Below are 26,644 nucleotides of genomic sequence, written 5' to 3'. Positions count from 1 at the left end.
TTATAAGCCAGATCATTGTTTGTAACAGACTGTTGTCCGGCTAAGCGCTTTATACCTTGCGGCTGTTAAACATAAGGCGTTTAGGGGTCTTTTTGTTCCAAGTGGAGGCTTGGGCGCTTTTTTATATTTACAAAAGCGTACTTTCTCACCGGTCTCAAAGAGTCCAACTGTTAGATGGAAGTGAGGACTTTCACGATTGACGAAAGACATTAGGAGTAATCCTTGCTCACTGAAGTCGGCAGTATTTGAGGCTGGGGTCCTATATATATTTATATTTATTTACTCGGTGCTCTGGTCCATGCTGGCGTTGGTCGCTGGGGATTTCGGTTGTGATTGATCCATATCTAAGTAAAGTTTGATCGCAGCTGGGTTTCCCATGTGGCTGGTACTGGTATGTCCTAGAATACTGGATATATACACGGATAGGGCGATCTACTCTCTGCTACCCTAGCCCGCGGGCAAGAGCAGAGGGGGGGATCAGAACTCAAGCCTATAGGTTGCCTATCTCAGCTTCGCTGGCTGAACTGTACAGTTCTAGTAGGGATACACTTGTACATACTCTGAACACAAGATCTATGGTAAGTGAGGGTCTGTGTTTCAGATATGTTAGAGTAGGAAAAACAATAGGAGTAGGGTAGAGTCACACACTATTTCTATGAAAGTAGAGTTCTATTATGATTGGTCTTAAATTATAATTGGTCAACGTGTATTGTGGAGAAATAATTTAATTACTACTATTTATATGGTTTTAATGGACTTCAAATGTGGTGTTTACTATCTTAAAATATGTGGTAAAACTGGTAATTTATAAAAACTGTTATTACTTAATTTATTTGAGTGAAATTAATAATTGCGGTAGCAATTTCTGATCTTTCGGTGTGGCTGCGGGACACTTAGTGTTGCTAACTGGTTTTTCAAGGTAAATTCTATCAAGTTGGTTAGGGAAACAAACTATTCTTTGGAATAAAAAGTATAGGTTTGTTATAGGGCCCAGTGGCATGCGAGCGCCGTCCACTGATGGAAAGTCAAAAGCTTAGAAAAGTTTGACTTACTTAGTTTTTATAAAAGTTAGCAACTGCTCGGTGTTTCGATAAAACATTAGAAAGATCGAGAAGTTATGGTCTATTAGCAGTATTGGGGAACGGGGGGTTTAGCTAGGGAAAAAGGAACAAAACAAAAAGGGGGTTAGTTCGTAGATAGATAGCCCTTCAGGCTTACTTGCTTAGGATCCTGATAAGTGGTTTGATCAGGTCAGGGGTCCCATACCGTATCGCAAGCCCTTGCCCAAGCCGGGACCACTAATAAGGCGTAGCGGATGATTACCAAAATATTTTTATATATTTATTTCATGTATGTTTCACTCACTAACTTTTATTCTAAAATTTCTTCATCACGTCATTAATTTTCTCACATATAACTTTCTAGGCCTAAATCTGATAAAATACTCTTCTATAACACTATATTATTATGCTACAATAACCTTTATTCTTCTTTAAAATATAAATAATTAAAAATTTAAATATTAGTCAAAAATACAGCTGATACTCATTAAAGGATCTAGGTTATCGCGGTTCACATCGAAGGGTTCTATTTATTCACGCTAGACGATCACAAGGCCAAATTTACGGGATATATTTAAAGGGGGGTTAGCTGTGCTGTTGGTTAGTCAAGTAAGTAAGTAAGTAAGTAAGGTGAGCGGAGGTTTAGTTACATTTGGTGACGTGACCAAGGGATCTAAGATGTGCTCTGTAGAACACATCTTGGATACCAAGGTTTACAAATAAATAATAGGAAGTAGCCGTTGCAAGGTTACTTTTGGTGCCGAGCAACCAGAATTTTAATAACCTTATTTTATAGCCTTGCCAGGCTGCATTTGTTGCTGTGAAGACGAGTGGGTGTGCTGTATTTCTGACTTATTTCATCTCTAAATAAAACTCATATACCTAATATTTTTATTCAATCACTATTTCATAAAAACAAAAATAACTTTATTGTTAATAAACACGTCTGTAGTATTTTATTCCATTGTTAATTCTTGCCGCGTTCCGAGCGAAGTCATGCATCGATGCAGAATCGATTGTATGTTCATCCCCTATCTTTGGTATCTTCTGAAACATAAAATAATAAAATTAAATTAGCATAGTAAACTATGACAAAATATATTTCTAGGAAATTAGCTCATAATCGCAGTGGTTGAACTAAATATTGTCCCGATTAGGCAATTTTAGCACCATTCGGGTTGCATTGCTACGTAGCAATTGTTGGCATTGGCACATCTTGACGTTCCTTTGCGCCTATGCGCAGTACTATTATTTATTCTGTGCCTTAATGTATGTTTTTCTAGCTGTGGGATAGGCGGGGCTAGTACGTAAAATACTAGGTACTTATAGAAAAAATACCCATGTACCTAAAATAAAAGGCCGGAGGCGCGGAGCTAAGCACTTTAGAAGAGTTTGCCACCTCGTGACCGGAATTGGAAACATAAGTGTGTACACAATGTACAATAGTAATAGAATTTCATGTTAAAACAAATAGTTCTCTATAGGCCCAGTATATTTTCTTAACAGGCTCTGCCATCTTCAGGGCTATTTTGAAAGCTTTACATCACATTTGCGCTTCACATCGCAGCGTCTGGCAGCTTCGATGCTGTCTTATATAGTCCATGAACACTCTGATATGTATATTCTTAGTAGGCGCCTGTTATACAGAATTTCATTCATAGGCAGGATAACTACTAGTCTAGATGTAAGATGATTTTCCTAAAATAATCCTAGGATACTTAAACCCTAGATTTAAGACCTAGTAATACAAGAAGATAGGCTTTAGTCTAATTGTTATGGGGGCGCGATTATTCATTGTCGCGCTGAAGTACAATATTATATGGGGCGTCCCGCCATTTTTCTATGAATGCTGAATAGCTACACGCATGTGGTATTATGACAAGTACATCCTTCGATGGATGGTTTGTTTGCATTTCAGTTGTAACTCTATAATCTACAAATTGGCTCACAGTATTTCATACATCATACAATAATTTGGCAAATTGTTTGTACCAAATATTGTCACTGTAATGCAGCCGTGAGAAGAACAGATGTCTGTCTTTTAGGTTATACGTAAAAATCATGTTAGGACTAATTTAGTTCATTAGCTTATAAATCATCATATATTTTCATATTACATCCGTAGTAAACAAGCATACGTCCCTCTTGATGGTGAGAGGTCACCATAGCCTATATCTGCCAATTATTTCAATAAATTAAATCCACTGTACGAATTTCAACTTTCTATACGTATATATTTTTACTGTAGTAATACAAATAGGTATGTATGTATAAATAAGATTTTTAATAGCTCCATATGACATGAGTTCGTTACCTCACATGATAAGCTGTAGGCTAGTCTAAAATAGTAAGTGTAAAACCATACAATTATTATGTTCGGTAGATTGTGTACACAGCTTTTATACAATATTTCACAAGTCAGAAGTATGCCAACATACTGTACTTCATTACAACCATGTCAAACATATCCTACGAAATATTAGAATTACCAGCATCTGGGAGGTCGTACCTCGCCATACCCTAACTCCACCACTGCTTGATCGTTGTCACAATTGCTTAATGAATTTCAGGAAAATTGATTGAAATTTGTAATATTCCTGTTAAGCAGGCATAGATAATAAGCACTATTATCATTATAAAACCATATTTTACTGAGGTTCAGAAAAAGTATGTAGTATGTGGTACGCATTAAGTATGTAAACTTACCTAACATGACCGGGTCCAGTCTGATTGTCGGATTACTTTGTTGTTCAGTAACGTTGAGCATGAGCTGGTAGTGTAGATCAGTGAGCCTTTAGTACACTGAAAGGAAACGTCAGAGATTAGAAATGTTCATGTAGATAGCGTAAGAAAAGGGTTTAGTTTTAGAGTGGGGTTCTGCCAAATAGGAACAATATTATTTCACTTATCTACTCACGGGGGCGCGTCGCTTAATTTTGGAACTAAGACACGCCCGTGAGAAATATTGTGTCAGAAAAAACAACGCATACTACAAAATTTACAAAAGGAAAAAAAAATATTAAAAAGTTTGAGAACCTCTGCCGTGCAGTTCATATCTACATGAGCTAGGACATAAATGAGTTAGTAATAAGTTTGCTTAGCCAATAGAATTAGGATAAGTTCATTTAAGTTCAATTTTCACTTCATAGCTTATTGCCATCGCTATACTTCGCCTAAATTATCTAAATATAATATTAATGCCATGAGCTGTTCTCCTTTAAATTTAATAATTAGAACGAGCTATTATAATAAAAAAAAAAAAAGAAGTACCTTTCATTTATATGAAGTCAGTAGATATATGGAAGACGGTCCAACCTGAAGCATGGCCTCTCGGGTAAAACCTGAAATTGTATATATGAAAAATTTGTTAAAATAGGGTGTATGTATGTTTAAGGAATCTTATTTATAAATATGTATCATTAAGATTGTTTATATTTATCTGGGCCATTCATGGTTAAGAAAAAAAAAAGAAGAACAACCATATCCATGTTTCTATGTAAAATTTCCTGCCGAGTCGTTTTACTCACTAAGTAGAGTTAATTAAGTTAAAAAGTAGCTGTTTAGTGGCAATGATTTTTTGTACTTACTTGAGGATAGTGCTAAGACGGAGTACAGTCCATAAAAAGACACACCGGAAAATTCCTCAGTCCACCTGCACATTGCCGACAGCTGGTTGATGTTCTTCAGTGATGATAATCCATTTCATATACTGAAAATTGATACATACACTATTTAAACTCATTGTAACACAAACAAAATTTATGCTAAGTCTGGATTTTTAATCTACATAATTTTATTTAAGTATACAAAAATACAAAATTAAAGTTTGGACAAGTTTCAATGCCTATTATTAAATGCCATAACATTCATTTGAGGTCCTACAAATATTGCTTTCCATAATCCATAAGCTTGAGAAATTTTATTGGTTGGAACGGAAACAACATTACAAGTTCCAAGTACAGTTAGGTAGCCTAGATCAAATAAATTAGTCAAAGATATAATTTTAATGCTTACCGTTTAACCAAGGTATGTTCAGTTTCTATAAATATTGTTTTCCATAAAATTTGTGGCAGATGTGTAGAAATATCGGGCATTGTAAATTCCAATTAGATGTTGACTGAAAAATCAAACAACCATATAAACCTCATTGAAAGTAGCAAATATATTTTGATAGTTAGGACTATTTCACGTACATTTAGAATATTTAAGATCCTCTTAGGGAATGTGAAAGTCAGAAAGTAACGTGGGAAATTTACTAATCATTAATTTATCTGACGATAAAACAACGAAATAAGCAACATTTCACCATATATATTTGGTCTATTTATTGTAGTTCGCAAGTATGTTCTGCTGGGTTTCGAAAACAACGACTTGTTTGAAAACACATCAAATAATAAAACAAGGACTTACCTTTCTTGAAAAGCTGCGTTGAAGTAGGTAACTTAATAATTTTATCAGGGGAGACATGGCCCGTTAAGACATCCTTTGCATGGACTGTTTGCTCATTAGATCATGAGTATGAGCACTAGATTCTTCTATTATCTTGATGAGAAACACAACAAAACACATGTCCATTGCATTGCATTCACTAAATGTCATGTCAATTTCATAACCTCACTTTCGCTATCGGAAAATTACATTGCAATTGCAGTTCGGAGTTCAGTTTGATAAAACAAGATCACTTTGTCGGCATTCGGCAATATTATTTGAGAGTAACGCATGTTTAGGGCAAATAATGTTTTGTTTGCATTTTCTTACTTAAAGGACAAATGACAAAATGGCGAATATGGACGGCACATGACCGGCGTCGGCGCCGAATTGCCTGTCGTTTGTTTAAGCCGATTAAAATAAAGCAAATATTTAAATAATTCTAATTGTAGATCGCGTAATTAATGACGAGCTTATAGAAAACAAAAACGGATCTACCATTCTTTCGCGAACAGAGCGGTTTAGCGGTAAACATGACATAGATTAGAGAAAATAATTTAACCACAGATAACATATATCTCCGCCAAAAGGTGTTCTATCGGTGACATTACACAAACTATCATTGTTTTTAAGTTGGTACGCTTGATGGTCATACCATTTTTGACAAAAGATATTCAGTAATTCAGTAATTTATTGTCCGGTGTTGTCATTTACAAAACTTTACTTCACTTTTCTCTACTTCATTATAGTAAAATTAATACAATAGATGTATTTAAATACAAAAGATTTTGTTAATTTAATTTTCTATTGCTTAAATCACATCAAACTATTCAAGTTGTGTAGATTCTGAACGGTATTTTGTAAATAGGGCCTAACACATGTCCCCTTACAAGTGCGGTCCGACCGTCTGGTAGCTCCTTAAAAAATCTCACAATATATTTTTTTAAAACCTGGTCACACTATAATCTAAGTTGCGTACACGCAATTTCCTACGCATTAAGGCAAATTTACACGACAGTTTTCGTTCGATTTCATTAAATTATGAAAAAAAAAAAAACAATTATATATTTCTAATAACTAGTCAAATATTTGAACATTATGATAGGCTAAATTTATGATATCAAATAATTGTTTTGTTGATAATGAAATATGCACAAATCAAACCTGGTTCAAATTTATCTACATTTAATGTTTGTGACTACTCAAAACACATTAGTGTGTTTACAATGAAAATACGCCCATGAGGACAATTTGTAAAAGAAAAAAAAACGGTTAAGGATGAAGGATGACAGTTCTTTACAAAACTTGAAGCGCGAGATTATTATTTTTTTTTTAGAAAACGATTTCACTGAAATTATAGTGTTATGTAGCTTCAAATAATTAGTGTAATTGATAGTGTAGGAGCACGTGTGATTTTTAGTGACGTCTTATTATCACACGAAGAGAAATGTGAGGGTTAACTACGGTGCGAAACAAAAGCCGGCTAATTTGAGGTTAGGTTGGATACATTACGGATTTGTGAAAAGAAAATAATGTAAGTTAGTTCAAATTCAGTGAATATACATTTGTTTTATCCGTACAAGTGGTTTGTAGCGTTATCTCGCCGTCGCAAGGGACAAAAGTGAGTGTCGCTTTAACGTATTGGTTATAATCGAAAATTGTGTTTACGATTGTTCAAAAGAAAAATGCAGTTTGTGTGTCAGAAAGAAGTGTTTAAAATAATTATTATATAGCATCAGTGAAGTGCAATGGTGAATAGTGGTGATCAGTGTTTAAAATTCTGCAAGAAAAATGCACAAAGCAAGTGAGTACAGATACAAACAAATATTACCTAGTATTTAGTCGAACCAGTGATTGATTTGGTATGGTTTTTAGAAACTGATTGTATATGACATTTTATTACATATTATTCCTTCTTATTACATACAATTTTACGGAAATAGTGCGCTGAAAACACTTCAAATTTCAACAATATTGATTATTTTAGATTTCAAATGTGATTTGTATCTTAGAAAAGTTTTAATTTGTGATAAGAGTATTCATTACATATTATTTCATGTTCGTGAATTAAGTAAAACAAAATGTTTCAAGTAAACTTAAACTTTACATAAAATAATTGGGAATTTATAAAATACCTTCGTCCGTTAGTTATTTGATGGCTAAATTCGACCGGATCCTTAATTCGTTCGTAGCTCAGGCAGTATAGGGGTGGACTAATGTATGGGACGGTACATGCGACGGTGGGTTCGAATCTTACTTTTGCTTCACTTTTTGTAATTTTATTTTAAAATACCATTTTATTTTGTTTTCATATTTACGACTTTGTTTTTTTTTTTTTTTCAAAAAATAAAAATATTTTATTTTTTTTTGTAATTTTTTTTAAAAATTGAATGAAGGTGGTTTTTACAACAAGTTTTAGAGAGTAGTTAATGTTACTAATGTGGTATTTCATTATTTACAATTCGAGTGAGAGATATTTTTGGAAAACTGGAAGTAGGTTGTAATCCTCAAAAACTTGCCATTGATTGTACAAATAAGGAGTCGACTTTGGAGATGAAGAAAATATTGATTAGTTTTGCTGTGTTCAAATGACTGAGTCTTCTGTGATTATGCTGATTGTGATCGGGTCTGCAGCGTGTTTTCGGAAGAGATTTCATGGTGTCCTGGGCAATTACACCGACTGAGAAGAGAATGGTTAGGAGGATATTGAAATGTTATCTATTTGCGTCGGGCCAGGGCCGGTGGAAATGCCTCTGAGGAGGGCCGGCGGGATTTAACCATCATCATTAGCTGCTCAAGAACTCATCATGGAACTGGCCAAGTATGAGGGAGAAAAAAGGAGGAGAGACACCATGATCAAGTTCCTCAGCCCATTGTCGTGTTTGTTAACAATTTTCTAAGTTTGTTGCAGCTGCGAATGCCATGAAGAAGGAATGGATTGTCAGTAGGCCTAGCACATAATGGCCGCGAGAGTATGTCGCCGCGAGATAGATGACACGTCTTCTTCTAACTGTATTAATGACATAAGGACGGGTAGTCTATCTCGCGGCGACATATTCTCGTGGCAATCATGTGCTAACCCTGCTGAGGTTGCAAAGGACTGTCGGGGCATGTTTTACAATATTGAGGACACAAACATAGAAGAGGACAATGCAAGTTTAAGCTCGCTTTAAGAAATTTATTATTTTGTTACATTATTATTCAATCAAATAAAAGTATTTTGAACCTACTTATGACATCATTTTGTATTTTATCATAAGGCAATTAAAACCAAAATAAAATTTTGCAGATAGTTTGAAAAAAAAAAAAGGAATATATTTTATCAAAACCACATCAAATTTGATGTTACATTATATTTTACAAAAAATATCAAAACCATATCAAAATTAAGGATACATCATATTTTGCGGGAAAAAATTGAAAACATGAAAACCACTTCAAAACTGCAATTACTTTTTTTTTTTGCAAAATTGTATTATGCGTTTATTATGAACATTACATGATGTGTAATGTAAATTCTATGAGTACATTGGTTACAAGTCAATGACTTCTTAGTAAAGAATGTTTATTTATTGCGACATATTTATGTGGTACATTATTATTTTTCTTTCTTATCATCATCATCATTATCATTATTTTAAATGCGTCATGAGTTCTTCAAAATTTTATTGAGATGCAGTGTTATTATTATCAGGGTGGTAGTAGACAAATTTTGTCTGAAATTAATTTTATTAATATAGTGGTCTGGGCGGTAAAGGGCCTTATTAGCTAGCCCATCATATAGTTTTGCTGTCACTTAGTAGTTTCATTCCTAGGATTATAAAATGGTGTATGGTGGATGTAAATCTATAATACGGATTTTTTATTATCTAGATAAAGAAGTCGGTTCATTATATGGACAAGAATTTTTTTTTAATCTTTATTTTGTAGGAAGAATGTATTGAACATGCATTGTATGCTTAGATTCTTTTAATATAACAATAACTGAACATCATAAATGTATCTAGTCTACCTGGACATCAGAAAAATTAAGAGCGGTTGACAAACAAATTTTCATTTTAGAACAGTTAGCAGTGATATTTATTATTTATGCGTTATCGGTTTTACATTATATAGGGTGGTATACTGTACGATGTCGGTAGGCATCAGTGCAAATCCTCGTTTCTAAGCATAAGTTGGTCAGTATTTTATCCTACAAAGATCGGAGTAGGGAGGGCCACTATTTTTTTTTTGCTGACTATATTTACTTTTATTAAATTTTTGCATTTTATGCTATCAATCTTGCGCTATGAACTGTAGAAAAAAAAAAACAAAGACAAGGAAAGTGAAAGTAGGGTAGTGTCCTTACAGTAATTGACTCTAGTTAAAATGTGACCATAAAATATAATATTTTGTTTCGTACGAACATTTTATTTTTAGTATGTGCATCAAACAATTTTCACACATTGTCAAATTTCTTGCGGTTAGTAATTACTTTATAAAATGAAATATAGATGTATAACATGAAACCTATCATAAATAAATTGAAATTTTCTTTGCCTTCGAGTCAGGGTAGAGTGGGGTAAATTATGGGATACGTGAATTTTTGAAGTTATGTTATTTTATTTCCATTTTTATTCTTTATTTTGATTACTTTTAAAAGCGTTGGCTTTCTGTAAACAATCGAGTGAAAGCGTAATTGAGGAGGAATGAACGAGTGTATGTGTATAAGTTAGAGGTGATGAATGCTTATAGATGTATGTTTGATAGATTGAATGGCTGGATATGACGGATGTAAGATATGAAAGTGTGTCTCGAATGTTTTATTTTATGGAATGAGTGGATTGATACAGACAGACAGCGCTGGAAGGTGGTCAAAACTAGTTTGGTCGGAATTTGCGGGAACAAACAAGGTGGGAATTTTGGGAACACATTAATCATAAAATTCTTATTGGTTAGGTTAAAATCCAATGGATTCGACCCATTTCAAGGGTAGTTTTTTATGATTACTACTACACAAGGTAATAAGACCCATACGAAAACCACACACCTCATCTTGAATGGGATGTATTTGACAATCGACATATTTAAGGGCCGATATCGTCTAGTGAGAACGAGGCTCTTTTCAATAATTGTTTCCTTGTTATGTGTTCAAATATGTGAAGTTTAGTATCATCAAATAATTTCTACATTTGATCAAATAATGATATGGTACCGAGTTGAGGTACATGCCTATGTCATTTAAGGTTTGTTTTATAAAAAAAAAAAAAAAACACCCAAACAACCCTTAAGTCGGTATATTTTATTCAAGTATGAGACATGCGCCAAAACCTGTGGCTGGAGTGATTAGGTAGAGAAATTGGTTTGAGTTCCGACAATGGAGATTGAAGGCTCTGGACTTATAATGAGAGCTCTAAAGGTTTCTTCGTAATTGCGTGGGAAGTTATTGTGAACTCGTTGAAATTATTACGGTAATTATTCCGGTCCAACAGTGTGGATGGAATGAATATTCGCCGCGACCGGGGAACGAGCTAGCAAGAACGGGTTAGTAGGACCTATCAGATTCACAACCTGATATCCCTGGCGGTGCGTGGACTCTGAGGAAGGAGTTATCATGGTTCATTGTCGAGATTCTAATGAGCTGATTTCAAAACTGAGTCGCTAGCAGTTGCATAGTATTGGAATACACACCACACGATTAGAAATGGGGGGATATTTCCGACTGATCTAGAGATATTTTTCTTTTCTTCAGTTTTATTGCTTCTTTTGCTAAATAAGATTGAAATTTTTTACAAACTACTTTGTATTTTGTAAAAGAATTCCAATCGGGGGCGAGTTGTAACAGAACAAGCGTCTATGACGAGGAAATTGACTCGTTATTACATATAAAACTTACGGCGAATCAATTTGTCCTTGACCAACTTTTTGGTGCATATTTCCTTCGGGATTTCATTGAATATTTTAACAAATAATATCTGTGATGGTTAATCACATGTTTAGTTATGTCATCAGTCATAGAAATCACTATAATTCGATGCACAACTTATTGGAAAAAGCTTATTTACAAACTATATTCACATGGATGGATTGTTGACACTAACAATCTGATCTGTCAAACGAATGGCGTTCCGATATTGCGTCTTGGTTCCAATTACAAGTCAGAGGTAATAATCACTTATATTGATTATTATACTCCTTGAGTATATCATTTAACGTAATATTAAGTAACAAATGAGATATTTCATTGCGAATTACTTCTATCTTATAAATCTTTTTCAAAATAATATTAACGTAAAAGTATTTATCGATTTACTTAACGCTCCATTATTGGACTACATAGGTATCAATTCCAATAGCTCTGTCTCTTTCTAAAACAGCTGCAATCTGCACGTGTTAATAGGCAAACATCCGCGTGATGATCGTGAACTTTATTACGTAGGGCGTACGGCTTAGTAGTGATGGGTAGGACATCAATTTCAAATGAGTTTGTATGAGTACCTCATTTCCAAAAATGAGGTGTTACAATGTCTTACTTCAAATGAGGTGAGGTACTGATCTGTATATATATATAATTTCTAGCATCGGCTGTTTGACAAAATCCATCGGCAACAAAAACTAGTATGTGTAGTTGTGTACTAGGTAAATATCCTTTATACATACTAAATTTCATTAGTCATAATGAGTACTTGAACATTTAACAAGAGAAAATAGATAAAATTAAAAAATATTTCAAGGACTGTCATAGAGGCCTGCATAACAACTTAATTTGATGTTTTTATGGAACTGGGTCTAATTTTGCCATTGAATAATATTATTTACAGTTTGTTCCATTTAAATTACTGCTACAAATTACAGTGGTTTCATATTATTAACAGCTTAATAATAACATACTTTGATTAGCATAGTTACCATAAAACTGCATGTTTTAAAACAAACTAAAGTTCGTATTGTTTTATAATTAGTACCACTTTTACATAAAAATAACAAACCTACCACTCCATGTGTTTTAAAAGCAATATGATAGTAATTAAAAACACCATCAACATTCGCGACGCCGGTAAGTCTTTTCAGTTCAGTTTCACTATTTTTTTGCACACAACACAAATGACACTAAGGCAGAATCACAGGTATATTTGATTGTGTAAAAGTTGTCACCATTATTACATTTTGGCTCATTTATTAGTATTATCACTGTAGGACAAAACTAAACTTTATGCAAATATTGCTAATGCAACTAAGTACGTACAAACTAACTTTTCTTCTGTAAACTGTCATTACTGTCAACGTCAACCGCCTGTGAATTACGTTTCGTGTCGGATTTATTTATCATTCTATTGAATTAAGAAATGAATTATTCTTTCTATTACTGATTAAATACTTAATTAAACTACCATGCTTCACATAATTTATATTATATTTCGGTCAGTAATCTTGTAATTGTTTTTAAGCAAGCTTCGTAAACGCATCTTCTCAGTGGTTGGCCCTCTGTGTTGGTATGCTTGGTATTCCGAATATTCAAAACACTTGAGTTACCATTTCAACGTCCAGTCTAAGAGAGCTCCCTGATTACACATAACAATAGCCATACAAACTCTATTGCTGCGGTAGATCACGTTATACTGGTCAATGTGTTAGCACAATAATAGCTATCAAAAAATTCAAAAATGAAGACCTGCCGCGAAAAACAACATTTTGCATCTCAGCTGCATTTATTCATGACTTCACAAATGCGACAGAGACAAAAGATGTGGTTCACGCGAAATCGTCTGATTTTTCGCGCGATTTTTGCGAGCAAGTTAACTATCCTGGGATCAAAAAGGCGTAAAATGTATGAAAACTTGCGGCGCATAAGATTGTTTTTTTTCGAGTCATGTGTAACGTTTTTGTGGTGAGGCAAATTTGAAGCCCGCGTGTGTCTGTCTCACTCCCTCTTATGGTAAACGTAACTATCTGTTTCACTTTGAAAGGATTTTTGAAGTGTTGTTGTCACAGTGCCTCTTCTGTCTTTCCGGTACAAAGCGATTTCCGGTACAAACGAGTCAAACGATACATTTTATTTTATCGGTGGACCTTTTGTCCCGGCCATAAGGTCTGTAGTTCGATAACTGAACGTGTGGTTGATCACTTCATTTGAGGTGTCGACTCTCGCGACGGAGTTTGAGGGCCGCGTCTGCCGCGAGGCGCGCGAGTGGATGATGAGTTTTTGACGTTTTGTGACATTTGAAGTATGTGCATGATCTGTGAGGAATGAGGTGTTTGTGTTGCTACTGTTGCGAGCGAGTATTTGAGGGCCGCGAGGCGCGCGTGTGGATGATGAGTTTTGACGTTTTTGTGACATTTGAAGTACGTGAATGCTTTGTGAGGCGTGAGGTGTTTGTGTTGCGACTGTCACAAGCGAGTAAAATGAGGTGCGGTGAGTTGAAGTGTGATGCAATACATTTTTGCCGTGTGAAGTACTGCGACAAATTAACAATATGAGTGGTACAAATGAGGTGCCTCACGAGTGAGGAACTCAACACTACGGCTTAGTAAACAAAACAGTTATGATCTTTTTCTTATGCGCGTAATTTAGTGGCTATCCATTGTTCCATGTCTCCAGTAGGTCTCCAGTCTCCATTATGTCTCCAGTATGTCTCTAGTCTCCAGTATGTCTCATGTATCCATTATGTCTCTGTTATGTATCCATTATGTCTCTGTTATGTATCCATTACGTCTCTGTTAAGTCTCTGGTATGTCTCTTATAGAGAATCTATAAAAGGGTCGGAGCGGGCCGACGCGCGTCATTCTTACAATATCCACAAGACTAACAGTGTCTCTGGCTTTCGTGTGTTATACTGGTGAGTGAAGTTGTTCTGCTATCGTTTCTCTGTTTGTTTTTACTTGGAAATTATTCTAAGTGATTGTAAACTTTGAAATTGTGTCTTTGTTTGATTGTGCGGGGACAATATCGTCGTACAGTTGAACTTGGACCTGTGGTGGAATTGCTTTACCGTCAGTTGTGGGGTTAATTTAGTGTTCTATTTATAGTGTAGTGTTACATTTAAATTGTTGTGTATAGTGAAGTTTTCTGTGCTTTGTTTCATGAGTGCCGTCAAGCAATACAAAGACTGGGTCGATGTATGGCTGGTGCTTGGAGATAAGTCTGTGTTTGGTTTTGTAGGGAGTAATTCTTGCAAAACTAAGCTTAGATTATAAAAACTTCACTCGTTTGTTTAGTTGGTCAGTAAAATTGAATTTAGTAATTTTCTATGGGGTTATTTTGTGAAAGTTATAAGCCAGATCATTGTTTGTGACAGACTGTTGTCCGGCTAAGCGCTTTATACCTTGCGGCTGTTAAACATAAGGCGTTTAGGGGTCTTTTTGTTCCAAGTGGAGGCTTGGGCGCTTTTTTATATTTACAAAAGCGTACTTTCTCACCGGTCTCAAAGAGTCCAACTGTTAGATGGAAGTGAGGACTTTCACGATTGACGAAAGACATTAGGAGTAATCCTTGCTCACTGAAGTCGGCAGTATTTGAGGCTGGGGTCCTATATATATTTATATTTATTTACTCGGTGCTCTGGTCGCCAGCATGGACCAGAGCACCGAGTAAATAAATATAAATATATATAGTTGGTCGCTGGGGATTTCGGTTGTGATTGATCCATATCTAAGTAAAGTTTGATCGCAGCTGGGTTTCCCATGTGGCTGGTACTGGTATGTCCTAGAATACTGGATATATACACGGATAGGGCGATCTACTCTCTGCTACCCTAGCCCGCGGGCAAGAGCAGAGGGGGGATCAGAACTCAAGCCTATAGGTTGCCTATCTCAGCTTCGCTGGCTGAACTGTACAGTTCTAGTAGGGATACACTTGTACATATTCTGAACACAAGATCTATGGTAAGTGAGGGTCTGTGTTTCAGATATGTTAGAGTAGGAAAAACAATAGGAGTAGGGTAGAGTCACACACTATTTCTATGAAAGTAGAGTTCTATTATGATTGGTCTTAAATTATAATTGGTCAACGTGTATTGTGGAGAAATAATTTAATTACTACTATTTATATGGTTTTAATGGACTTCAAATGTGGTGTTTACTATCTTAAAATATGTGGTAAAACTGGTAATTTATAAAAACTGTTATTACTTAATTTATTTGAGTGAAATTAATAATTGCGGTAGCAATTTCTGATCTTTCGGTGTGGCTGCGGGACACTTAGTGTTGCTAACTGGTTTTTCAAGGTAAATTCTATCAAGTTGGTTAGGGAAACAAACTATTCTTTGGAATAAAAAGTATAGGTTTGTTATAGGGCCCAGTGGCATGCGAGCGCCGTCCACTGATGGAAAGTCAAAAGCTTAGAAAAGTTTGACTTACTTAGTTTTTATAAAAGTTAGCAACTGCTCGGTGTTTCGATAAAACATTAGAAAGATCGAGAAGTTATGGTCTATTAGCAGTATTGGGGAACGGGGGGTTTAGCTAGGGAAAAAGGAACAAAACAAAAAGGGGGTTAGTTCGTAGATAGATAGCCCTTCAGGCTTACTTGCTTAGGATCCTGATAAGTGGTTTGATCAGGTCAGGGGTCCCATACCGTATCGCAAGCCCTTGCCCAAGCCGGGACCACTAATAAGGCGTAGCGGATGATTACCAAAATATTTTTATATATTTATTTCATGTATGTTTCACTCACTAACTTTTATTCTAAAATTTCTTCATCACGTCATTAATTTTCTCACATATAACTTTCTAGGCCTAAATCTGATAAAATACTCTTCTATAACACTATATTATTATGCTACAATAACCTTTATTCTTCTTTAAAATATAAATAATTAAAAATTTAAATATTAGTCAAAAATACAGCTGATACTCATTAAAGGATCTAGGTTATCGCGGTTCACATCGAAGGGTTCTATTTATTCACGCTAGACGATCACAAGGCCAAATTTACGGGATATATTTAAAGGGGGGTTAGCTGTGCTGTTGGTTAGTCAAGTAAGTAAGTAAGTAAGTAAGGTGAGCGGAGGTTTAGTTACATCGTCATTTACAGGGTCGTGTATAGATCTTTAAAACCCTACATAAAAGTCTATTCCCCAAAGCCTGCGTCCGCCGGCTTTCCGCGCATGCGCGCAGTATGGAAAAAACTGAAAACGCATTGTTTGGCTTTGTAACCATGGCAACGCATTGTTATAACGATACTGCGCGCGTGCGCGGGAAGGCTTTGGGCAGCTGAGCTGACAGTGCAAACCTTTGCGTCAAAATACAGGAATCATTGTGAATTTCACGAAAGTTATTCAAGAAAACTATTAAAAAATAAGTGCATGGTCGTAGAAAAAGTACTGTATGCAACGGTGTTTAAAACAAGAGCGAAGTTGTCTGAAACTATCACTAACCAAATCGCATTCTGGTGCAAAGTTTAATAACTAGGTAGTATCTAAACATGAAGGTAGTGTGTATCCAGTAGGTCAGTTTATATTATGCAGTAAAACAAAGATCTAAGTAGGTAAAATCTCCACCATTAAGTTAGGTACTCTTACATACCTAACTAGGCACATTCCTAGCAAGGCTATGCACTTTCATTCATGTCAGCATAGGCCATCGACACGTACAAAGTACACTCGTCGAACATTACTACATACTCATAGTTAGTACCTACTACCTACTGGCTTTAGCGTCTATTTCAGACGATTTATGGTGCAATGTCCGAGAGACATCGGTTTTGATGGCTAAAGAGACCTATGCGAGAGCGACATATTTTGCCACATAGCTGACAAGGGAAGCTTGCAACCGATTGCGACGTTTCGCTATGGTGTCTTTTTTTCCCTTTTGTCAGCAAGTGCCGCAAACGCCACTCCGTCCGCTTCTCCGCAAATTTCTTCCAGTTTTGGTAGTCGATCTTTAAGGCTGTCATGCCCCTCTCAGCGCAATCTTTGAAGCGAAGCAATGGTCTCCCAACATCCTGTGCAATGCCCCTGCCAACGCAGTCGCCTCTGTTTGAGAAGCGTGGTCAGACTGGGCAGCTGTAAGATTTCTAGAACCCTATGGTTTGTCACCCTGTCTTGCCATGATATGCCCAATCTTACGCAGGCAGCGCATACATATAGAAGGAGTTGACACGGCGTTCGACTTTGGCACACGTCGTCCAGGTCTCGGCTTCGTACAAGAGTATGCTCAATACAGAAGCCTGAAAAACCAGTACCTTGGTCTTGGTAGTCAGGAATCTGTTTTGCCATCGAGCACGAAGCTTCCCGAAAGTAGTAAAGTAGCTCGAGCGAGAGATTGTCGGTTATTGTCGAATCTAGGTAGCAAAACCGATCAACCACCTCTAACAGCGTGCCATTGAGTGAAATTTGTGGGGCTACAGTAATACCTTGCGCTAACTTCTTAATTAATCTTGGTGTTGATGGACATGGCAAACAGGGATCAGGCCTTGGAGAATTGATCCATCATTCGCATATAGTTAGTAAGCCAGAAAATAGACATAAACCGTTTCTAGGTTTATTTCCCGGCAAGCCGAACCATAATATCTTAAAATTTGGTTCGAAGTTTGGTTTGGTAACTTACAAATATAAGTACCTATTACAATGAATATAAAAGTAAGTATTCCAATACATATTTGTAATGATGATCCAATAGTTGTTCACTTGATATAAAAGTCTAATATTAAGAATTTTCGACTTATTGTTTTCGATATTACCAGTACCTATGATAGATTTTTTTCCGCTACCTGCGGATAAAAAGACACACACTGATTCATGATCATGACTATTAATTTCAGAAAATATATTTTCAAAGTGCAAGAAACATTCGGCAGAATTCGATGATTGTATGAAACAGGCTTTAAACGATCTCAGACCTTATTTTAAGCGAGGTGAGTGAAAATGATTTAATTTATGAAACTAACATTCATTTAGACATAATTATATGATTATTTAGTCAGGTAGTTTGAGTTTTTGTACCATCACGACATACATTAGGTTACACATTTATTTTAAAGGGGGGTGATGTTGTTATTTAACCGCACGTGCCATTATTCATACCGAAGCAAGCGAAAGATTTCAATCTTAATCCGCAAGCGTAGCCAATGACTCTAAACATGAAATTTAAGCGTTGTGAGGGGTTTTAGTGACGAAGGTTTTGTTTAACCTTTCTTAATATTTAGCCACCAATGAAACAAAATTTTGCACCACACCAACACAAGGAAAATACTATAGGTAGGTAGGTACCCCTTATTCATAAAAAGTGTTTTGTCCCTATCCAACAAAACATTAAGTCAACATGACAGATAAGACACAATTATTAGCTAATTCAGTTTTGTAAAGCGTTTATGATTTTTATGAATAGTGCCATTAATTTAAGTGCATTTTCACATTATCCGATTCGATATCGCATGTAGGACGGATATCTCATACATTAAAGGCGCCATTTTGCTTTTTTTTAACCGCCTCGTCAAATCTCTCAAAGGAAGGTGGTTCTCAATTCGTCTGTATATATATACAGAGTGAGGCCTGTAACAAAGGCGAAGAATTGAACTCTAGGCTATTCTCCTTACGAGGGACGTTCAAAAAGTAATGAGAATGGATATGTTCCTGTATCTTGATTTAATTTTTCTGAACTTGTCCATGTAGCAGTACTCATTAAAGTGAAATTGCATAATTCAAATTTTTACTACTTTCATTTGTTTTTCTTTGATATGTAAATAATTGACACAAGGTGGGGGATGAAAATTTTCAGTAAAATAAGAGCATGTTTTCATGAATATTTGACATGTCGTGAGTTCATTTCTGACATGAATATCAAAAATCATCATACTTTAAATTAAAGCTGGGTTTATCCTTTGTTAGTAACAGCAATAAAAAAGTTCGTATAGAAACATTTTCAAACGGTATGGTATCCAAAAAAATCTAGGTGCTGTTTTGGGTCATGTTCAAGATTTTTACAGATTATCACGAAAATTGAGAATATAGATTGGAAACAAAATTACGTTAGTATTAAAGAAGAACATACTTTCATTTTAATATTAAAAAAATGATTAGTTACAATAAGAACATTTTAAATAAACAAATAATAATGTTTTTGGCCTTCAAAATGACAGTCGACAGGGCCGAATCCTCAAATTGCCGAGGGTTCTGCTCAAGTTAGTGTATTTAAAGCTACAAGTGACATACCTAATATTGAAGGTAATATAAGGATCATTAATATTTTATACCCGACCTTTAAATAAAATTGTAATATAATCGCTACTCTGAAGTATAATGAAGTGAAGTGCTTACTGACATGGTATTTAGACTATCGTTAAGATTTTAATTTTTAAAGGGGGCAAAAAAGTAATAATTGAAAAAATTAAATATGTAAATAAATAACAAAAGAGTTACTTTTAATTATAAAAATATAAGGATACTTACATTCTTATGTTTTAATACTGATTATCATTACTTATTAAACGCCCCTCGTATACTGATCAACATTTGTTCGGCGACTTTTAAAAATAACTTGTATTTTGATTTTTATCACCCTTGAAAGTTTTTTCTAAGAGGTAATGTATTGCGAATTCTGTTAAGTCTAAAGTGTGACAGACAACGTCAATGACAACAATAATGGTGTACATTGAAGCTAATATTTATTTTGTATGAAAAATTAAAAATTTAAAGACTTCATAATTTTTAAAAGTCACTGAACAAATGTTGATCAGTATAAGGAGAATAGCCTACAGTTCAATTTTTCGCCTTTGTTACAGGCCCCACTCTGTATATATATATTTTTTTAAATGTTTGTTCCTCGATATCTCCGTCGTAACTGGACCGATTTTGAATTTTTTTTTTTGATTGAATGTATTGTATATGCATACAGATTGGTCCCATTTTTCTCAGAACCCAATTCTGATGATGGGATCCTGGAGAAATCGAGAGAACTCCTCAAATCTGAAAGGCAAACATATGGTGATTTTTGTGTTTTTAAAGGAACAGCATGCATTTACGTACGGAACAGTGACATTTGGTGCAGTGGAACTGCTGATGATGGTCAGAACGGAACTCCTCAAATCTGAACGGCACACTTACAGTGACTTTGATATTTTTATAAGAACAGCATGCCCTTACGTTCAGAACAGTGACATTTGGTGCAGTGGAACTCCTGATGATGGTCAAAACGGAACTCCTCAAATCTGAACGGCACGCTTATAGTGACTTTGGTATTTTTATAAGAACAGCATGCACTTACGTCCAGAACAGTGACATTTGGTGCAGTGGAAGTGCTGATGATGGTCAAAACCGAACTCCTCAAATCTGAACGGCACACTTATAGTGACTTTGGTATTTTTATAAGAACAGCATGCATTTAAGTTCAGAACAGTAACATTTATTTAGTTATGTTTGTTAAGCATATTGAGTTTTGAAGTCAAATTTTGTCAAGCTTCGATTTATTATAATCGGATTCATGAGGAATTGAGGAAACTCCTCAAACCTTAACGGTATACGTATATTGATTTTTGTTGCCATCAAATAATTAAAGCATTAAAAGCAAAAAAAGTTTTAAAAATACCTACACATTTCTACATAATCCAACATTCGCAAGTAGCTTTCACCAGAAACCATGCGCGGATCCAGGGGGGGGGGGTCATGGGGGTCATGACCCCCCCCTGGAGCCTAAGTTGGCCATACAAATAGACCACGTGACCCCCCCCTGGGCAAGAAGCTGGATCCGCGCTTGCCAGAAACCCAAAGGCGGCGGTTGTTTTTTTCTTAAAAATTATTTTTATTTTCATTTCAATCCTTCCGACATCCGATATCGGATCGTATAATGTGAAAACGGACTAAAACATCAACCCAAATCTAATCCATTGAACAGGGATGATTCAAATTTTTTTTTCAAGTCATTTCTACCAGCCAGCTTCGAACATCAAATTACTTTGCACTCTTGTGATTGCGAATAAAATGCAACTTTTTCATCCGTTTTGAAAGAACCAAGAGCCTCTTTACCAGTTGGTGTTGATAAAAAAACTATTTCACATTGATTTTAGGCATACCGGAAATTGGCGTCGCGCCTTTTGATCCCCATACAGCGAAGGAAGTGAAACAAACACGTACAATACTTGGAATCATATACACTATCATTCTACGAGATGTTTATGAATACGGTTGGACTCAATCTACTGTTACGAAATTCAAGTGAGTACCTATTTAGAGTCTAGCTAATGAAAGTTGATCCCGCAAAAAAGTGGAAATTAAAAAAAATTAAACTGGCAACACATTGATTTCATGGGCATTTCTCAGGAGGCGCGTTTTTACGTGTCCGAGGCAAAAAACGTCAGAACGGACTGGTCTAAAAATCTGAATTAATTCAGGCACAATCATTAGCCTCTGTACTACTTGATACAATATAAAATTATTTATTTATTATCTGTATAATATAAGTAATAAAATATTAAACGCGAAAAATGACCTTCGGTGGGCGTGTCCCGCACCCAGAATTTGCAAAACAAAAAATCATAACTCAAGATGGAGTTGTTGATCGCAGTTGATATAGATATTCACGTATAAGGTGTTAGTTAACCTATCATATTTTCTATATAAAAATAATATGTTAGCTAAACTCATCGAGTAAAGACAAATTTACGATGTGTCCCGGGCTAGTGACTGATTTCGGTGTAATTTGTTAAACATGACAGTACTCTTACAAATTAATAGATCAGGGACGTAGTAGCACAAATTAGTTAGTTTTAGCTATGTTTTATCCATTCAGTGTAGAGGAGATGAAGTACCGTTTTATAAAGGGGACTTTTTGAAAGTTTCTCAGTCGTTCGCTGGGTTTGGTCCCATGTTTTTCAAGATTCGGTGGATCAATTTACTCCCACAGTTTAGGTTAATTTGTCGTTATGTAAGGTACTAATAAATCCTTGAAAGTATGTTATTACGCCATTATGACATCTCCTCTGTATCATGCATGCTATTGCAGTTATCTCGAAAAAAGCTATATAATTTGATATCAGTGGAGTTGATTTCCGTGGTTTCGGTGGATTTTTTGACCACCGATATCAAAAAAAGTGACCACCGACTTCGATTGCCACGTTGTAAACTGATTAAATGTCCATTATTTGCTAATATTTCATACTTAAATAGTAGGATATACCTTGTAAAAACATAGAACTATGTTTCTAAGCAAATTAAGCCGCTCTATGGGTACAAAATTCTCTACTGGATAATTCTCTACTGCATATTACCATGTTAAATTTAGTAAAATTGCGCGATTATGAGCCTTTTTACATGACCTGTCATCGAATTAAAATGAAAAATATCAATAAATTGAATAATAAGTTACATATTAAGTTGAAATGTGGAATAATATTTAAAAAATTGAATTCGGTGGCGCAAACTGATTACAGTGCCCATACATAATTTCGGTGATTTTAAAATGTCAGATTTCTTACAAACTATAAGGTTCTAATGGAGGCCTTCACCACCAATATTTTTTATATTTAGGCTAGATTTTAGTAAATTGACTGACATATCAATAAAGTAGTAAATAAAAATCAGCACCGAAATCAGGCACCGAACGTCATCCCTGAGAACTGCCCCTCATGGATATATATATATATATATAGATTACGCTGTTAACTTTTACCGAAATTCGTTACAGTGACAGTCACACTGACAGATGACAATCGATGATATGACATCCAGACTTGCAGTTTAAAATCAAAAAAATATTGGGATCAACTTTCATTATAGTCATACTAGTTATGAAAAAAAAGCTGCACTTTTGGATGGAAGCAAGCCGCTTTGCATGGTGATAGTAGACATCATAGTAAACGATTTTTTCCGAGGATATCGAAATTTCATCCCTTAGGAAGCCGAGCGTAGCGAGGTGTTTTATGAAAATTAAAAAAATTCTATCTTTTTATTGTATCGTCCGATTTTGACAAAACGTATCTCAAAAAAAAATACAAAGAAAAAAAATTTTAAAGAAAAGTAAGAAAAAAATAAAAGAAGTAAATTTACGTCTCGCACTGAATAACATCAAAGAATGACAGACAAAATGTACAATGTCGATATACGAGTTTTTTTTAATCGAAGACAGATAAATTTTTAGTTGAAAACTGAAGACCGCATCGAAATCGGATAAGCATTTTTTAAGATACAAGTTGCCAAAGTTGGGAAAGATCGCTTTATATGGCCACTTTGAAATTCCTTTGCCAGAAAGTCAGAAATAATATGTTTTTCTGACACAGAAAAATACATAGTAACAGTACACATCAAAATAAAATTAAAAATTCCGAGGATATTATAATTTCATCCCTTAGAACGACGAGCGTAGCGAGATCGGTTACGAAAACCGAAAAAAAAAATCTCATTTTTTTGTACGTCGTCCGATTTTGACAAAACATGTTTCATTTGAAAGGTATTGCTTTATGTAACTTAAAAAAAATATTGAAATAAATTGGAAAAAAAATGTAAGATTTTTTTTAAAAAAACCTTAATTTTCGTATCACTCTGAATAACCGCAAAAAACGGTAGACACGGTGTATAATTTCGATATATCATTTTTTAAAATTAAAGACAAATAAATGCATGATTATAAACTAAAAACCGAATCGAAATCGAATCAGTAGTTTTTAAGATGCAAGTTGTCAAAGTTGGCTTAGTTTGTTTATATGGTCGCTTATAAATTCCTTAGGCAGAAAGTCAGAAACATTATATTTTTCTTACAGTTAAAAGTATGCATAGGTAATAGACATCATAATAAACAATTTTTTACGAGAATATAAAAAATTCATCCCTTGGAAAGCCGAGCGTAGCGATGTCTGTTACGAAAAACAAAAAAAAAGGCAGTTTTTTTTTATTGGATCGTTTTTCTAAGGGTTTCTAAGGAATGAAATTTTTATATCCTTGTAAAAAAATGTTTATAATGATGTCTATTACCTATGCATACTTTTAACTGTAAGAAAAATATAATGTTTCTGACTTTCTGGCTAAGGAATTTATAAGCGACCATATAAACAAACTAAGCCAACTTTGACAACTTGCATCTTAAAAACTACTGATTCGATTTCGATTCGGTTTTTAGTTTATAATCATGCATTTATTTGTCTTTAATTTAAAAAAAACCGGCCAAGAGCGTGTCGGGCCACGCTCAGTGTAGGGTTCCGTAGTTTTCAGTATTTTTCTCAAAAACTACTGAACCAATCAAGTTCAAAACAATTTTCCTAGAAAGTCTTTATAAAGTTCTACTTTTGTGATTTTTTTCATATTTTTTAAACATATGGTTCAAAAGTTAGAGAGGGGGGGGGACGCACTTTTTTTTCCTTTAGGAGCGATTATTTCCGAAAATATTAATATTATCAAAAAACGATCTTAGTAAACCCTTATTCATTTTCAAATACCTATCCAACAATATATCACATGTTGGGGTTGGAATGAAAAAAAATATCAGCCCCCACTTTACATGTAGGGGGGGTACCCTAATAAAACATTTTTTTCCATTTTTTATTTTTGCACTTTGTTGGCGTGATTGATATACATATTGGTACCAAATTTCAGCTTTCTAGTGCTAACAGTTACTGAGATTATCCGCGGACGGACGGACGGACGGACGGACGGACGGACGGACGGACGGACGGACAGACAGACATGGCGAAACTATAAGGGTTCCTAGTTGACTACGGAACCCTAAAAATGATATATCGAAATTATACACCGTGTCTACCGTTTTTTGCGGTTATTCAGAGTGATACGAAAATTAAGGTTTTTTTTTAAAAAATCTTACATTTTTTTTCCAATTTATTTCAATATTTTTTTTTAAGTTACATAAAGCAATACCTTTCAAATGAAACATGTTTTGTCAAAAAATGAAATTATAATATCCTCCGAATTTTTAATTTTTTTTTGATGTGTACTGTTACTGTATTTTTCTGTGTCAGAAAAACATATTATTTCTGACTTTCTGGCAAAGGAATTTCAAAGTGGCCATATAAAGCGATCTTTCCCAACTTTGGCAACTTAAAAAATGCTAATCTGATTTCGATGCGGTCTTCAGTTTTCAACAAAAAATTTATCTGTCTTCGATTAAAAAAAATTCGTATATCGACATTGTACATCTTGTCTGTCATTCTTTGAAGTTATTCAGTGCGAGACGTAAATTTACATTTTTTATTTTTTTCTTACTTTTCTTTCAATTTTTTTTTGTTTTTTTTTTAATTACACAAATCAATACCTTTCATTTGAGATACGTTTTGTCAAAATCGGACGATACAATAAAAAGATAGAATTTTTTTAATTTTCATAAAACACCTCGCTACGCTCGGCTTCCTAAGGGATGAAATTTCGATATCCTCGGAAAAAATCGTTTACTATGATGTCTACTATCACCATGCAAAGCGGCTTGCTTCCATCCAAAAGTGCAGCTTTTGGCCAAAAATTCTCCATAACAAGTATGACTATTAGCAAGACTCTAACATCGTCACGTCACGTTCTGATATTGATTTGATGATCTTGATACTACGTAAAGAAGTATGTATACATTTCCTAATGGAATGGCTTCGCTATAGAGGTATTATAATAATTAAAATTGTTTATTTCGGACCATTTAAAAAATACTAGTAGAACTTGTTAGTACCATGTTCTGTTCGCCGAACTATTTTTGGCCGAATTTCATTTGCCAACCAACATTTCGCCGTTTTTAACACCACCCATTTGGAAAAGGTACTTTTCTTCCCTGTTAGGAGGGAGTAAAGTAGCACTTTTCTGTTCTAGGACTATGTTGCTAGTATAATCATATATGACAGAGTCCAGTTAGGTGCGACGACGAGCGAAGCGAGGAAGAGCGTGTTAGGTTGACCGTGAGCAAACCGGAAAAAACTTTTTAAATGTAATAAAAGTAAATTAAACAATATTCTTGTAAAAACAGTAAGTAGGTAACTATTTAAAAAAATATTTACACGTAAGTAAAAATTGCATCCCTGTCAATCAATTTAGAAGTTCATATAGGAGACTTAAAATGCATATTTTTTGAAATACGCCATAGATATTGTTGCCAATAAAACATTTGGTATTTATAGGTACAATAAACAACTAGTTGTATACATATTACGCCAAGTAAGAAGTAAGTTTGGTTTTTAAAAAAAGGCTGCTCGCTGACATTCCACAGTGCTTGAAAACTCGCCTCTTTAATCAATGTGTCCTGCCCACCATGACCTCAGCAAT

The 26,644-nt window shown here is 34.8% G+C and overlaps 1 protein-coding gene and 1 long non-coding RNA gene across 2 annotated transcripts in view; one reads left to right on the top strand and one right to left on the bottom strand.

The window, feature by feature from the left end:
* The window catches only part of LOC125240945, a 54,226-nt gene that overhangs the window by 13,159 nt on the left and 14,423 nt on the right, over positions 1-26,644 (top strand). The window contains exons 2-3 of the mRNA XM_048149149.1: positions 18,226-18,318; positions 21,466-21,613. Coding sequence (XP_048005106.1) covers positions 18,226-18,318; positions 21,466-21,613 — 241 coding nt within the window. The remainder of the gene's footprint in view (positions 1-18,225; positions 18,319-21,465; positions 21,614-26,644) is intronic.
* LOC125240946 lies at positions 1,710-5,982 on the bottom strand. Its single transcript, XR_007178697.1, has 6 exons — positions 5,472-5,982; positions 5,076-5,178; positions 4,649-4,770; positions 4,332-4,402; positions 3,768-3,863; positions 1,710-2,108 (listed from the first exon to the last, which is right to left on the bottom strand). It is a non-coding gene; the product is annotated as an uncharacterized LOC125240946 (long non-coding RNA).

This window comes from Leguminivora glycinivorella, chromosome Z (assembly GCF_023078275.1).
Source record: "Leguminivora glycinivorella isolate SPB_JAAS2020 chromosome Z, LegGlyc_1.1, whole genome shotgun sequence".
NCBI classification, from domain to species: Eukaryota; Metazoa; Arthropoda; class Insecta; order Lepidoptera; family Tortricidae; genus Leguminivora; species Leguminivora glycinivorella.
This window is presented reverse-complemented; position numbering and strand designations above follow the sequence as displayed.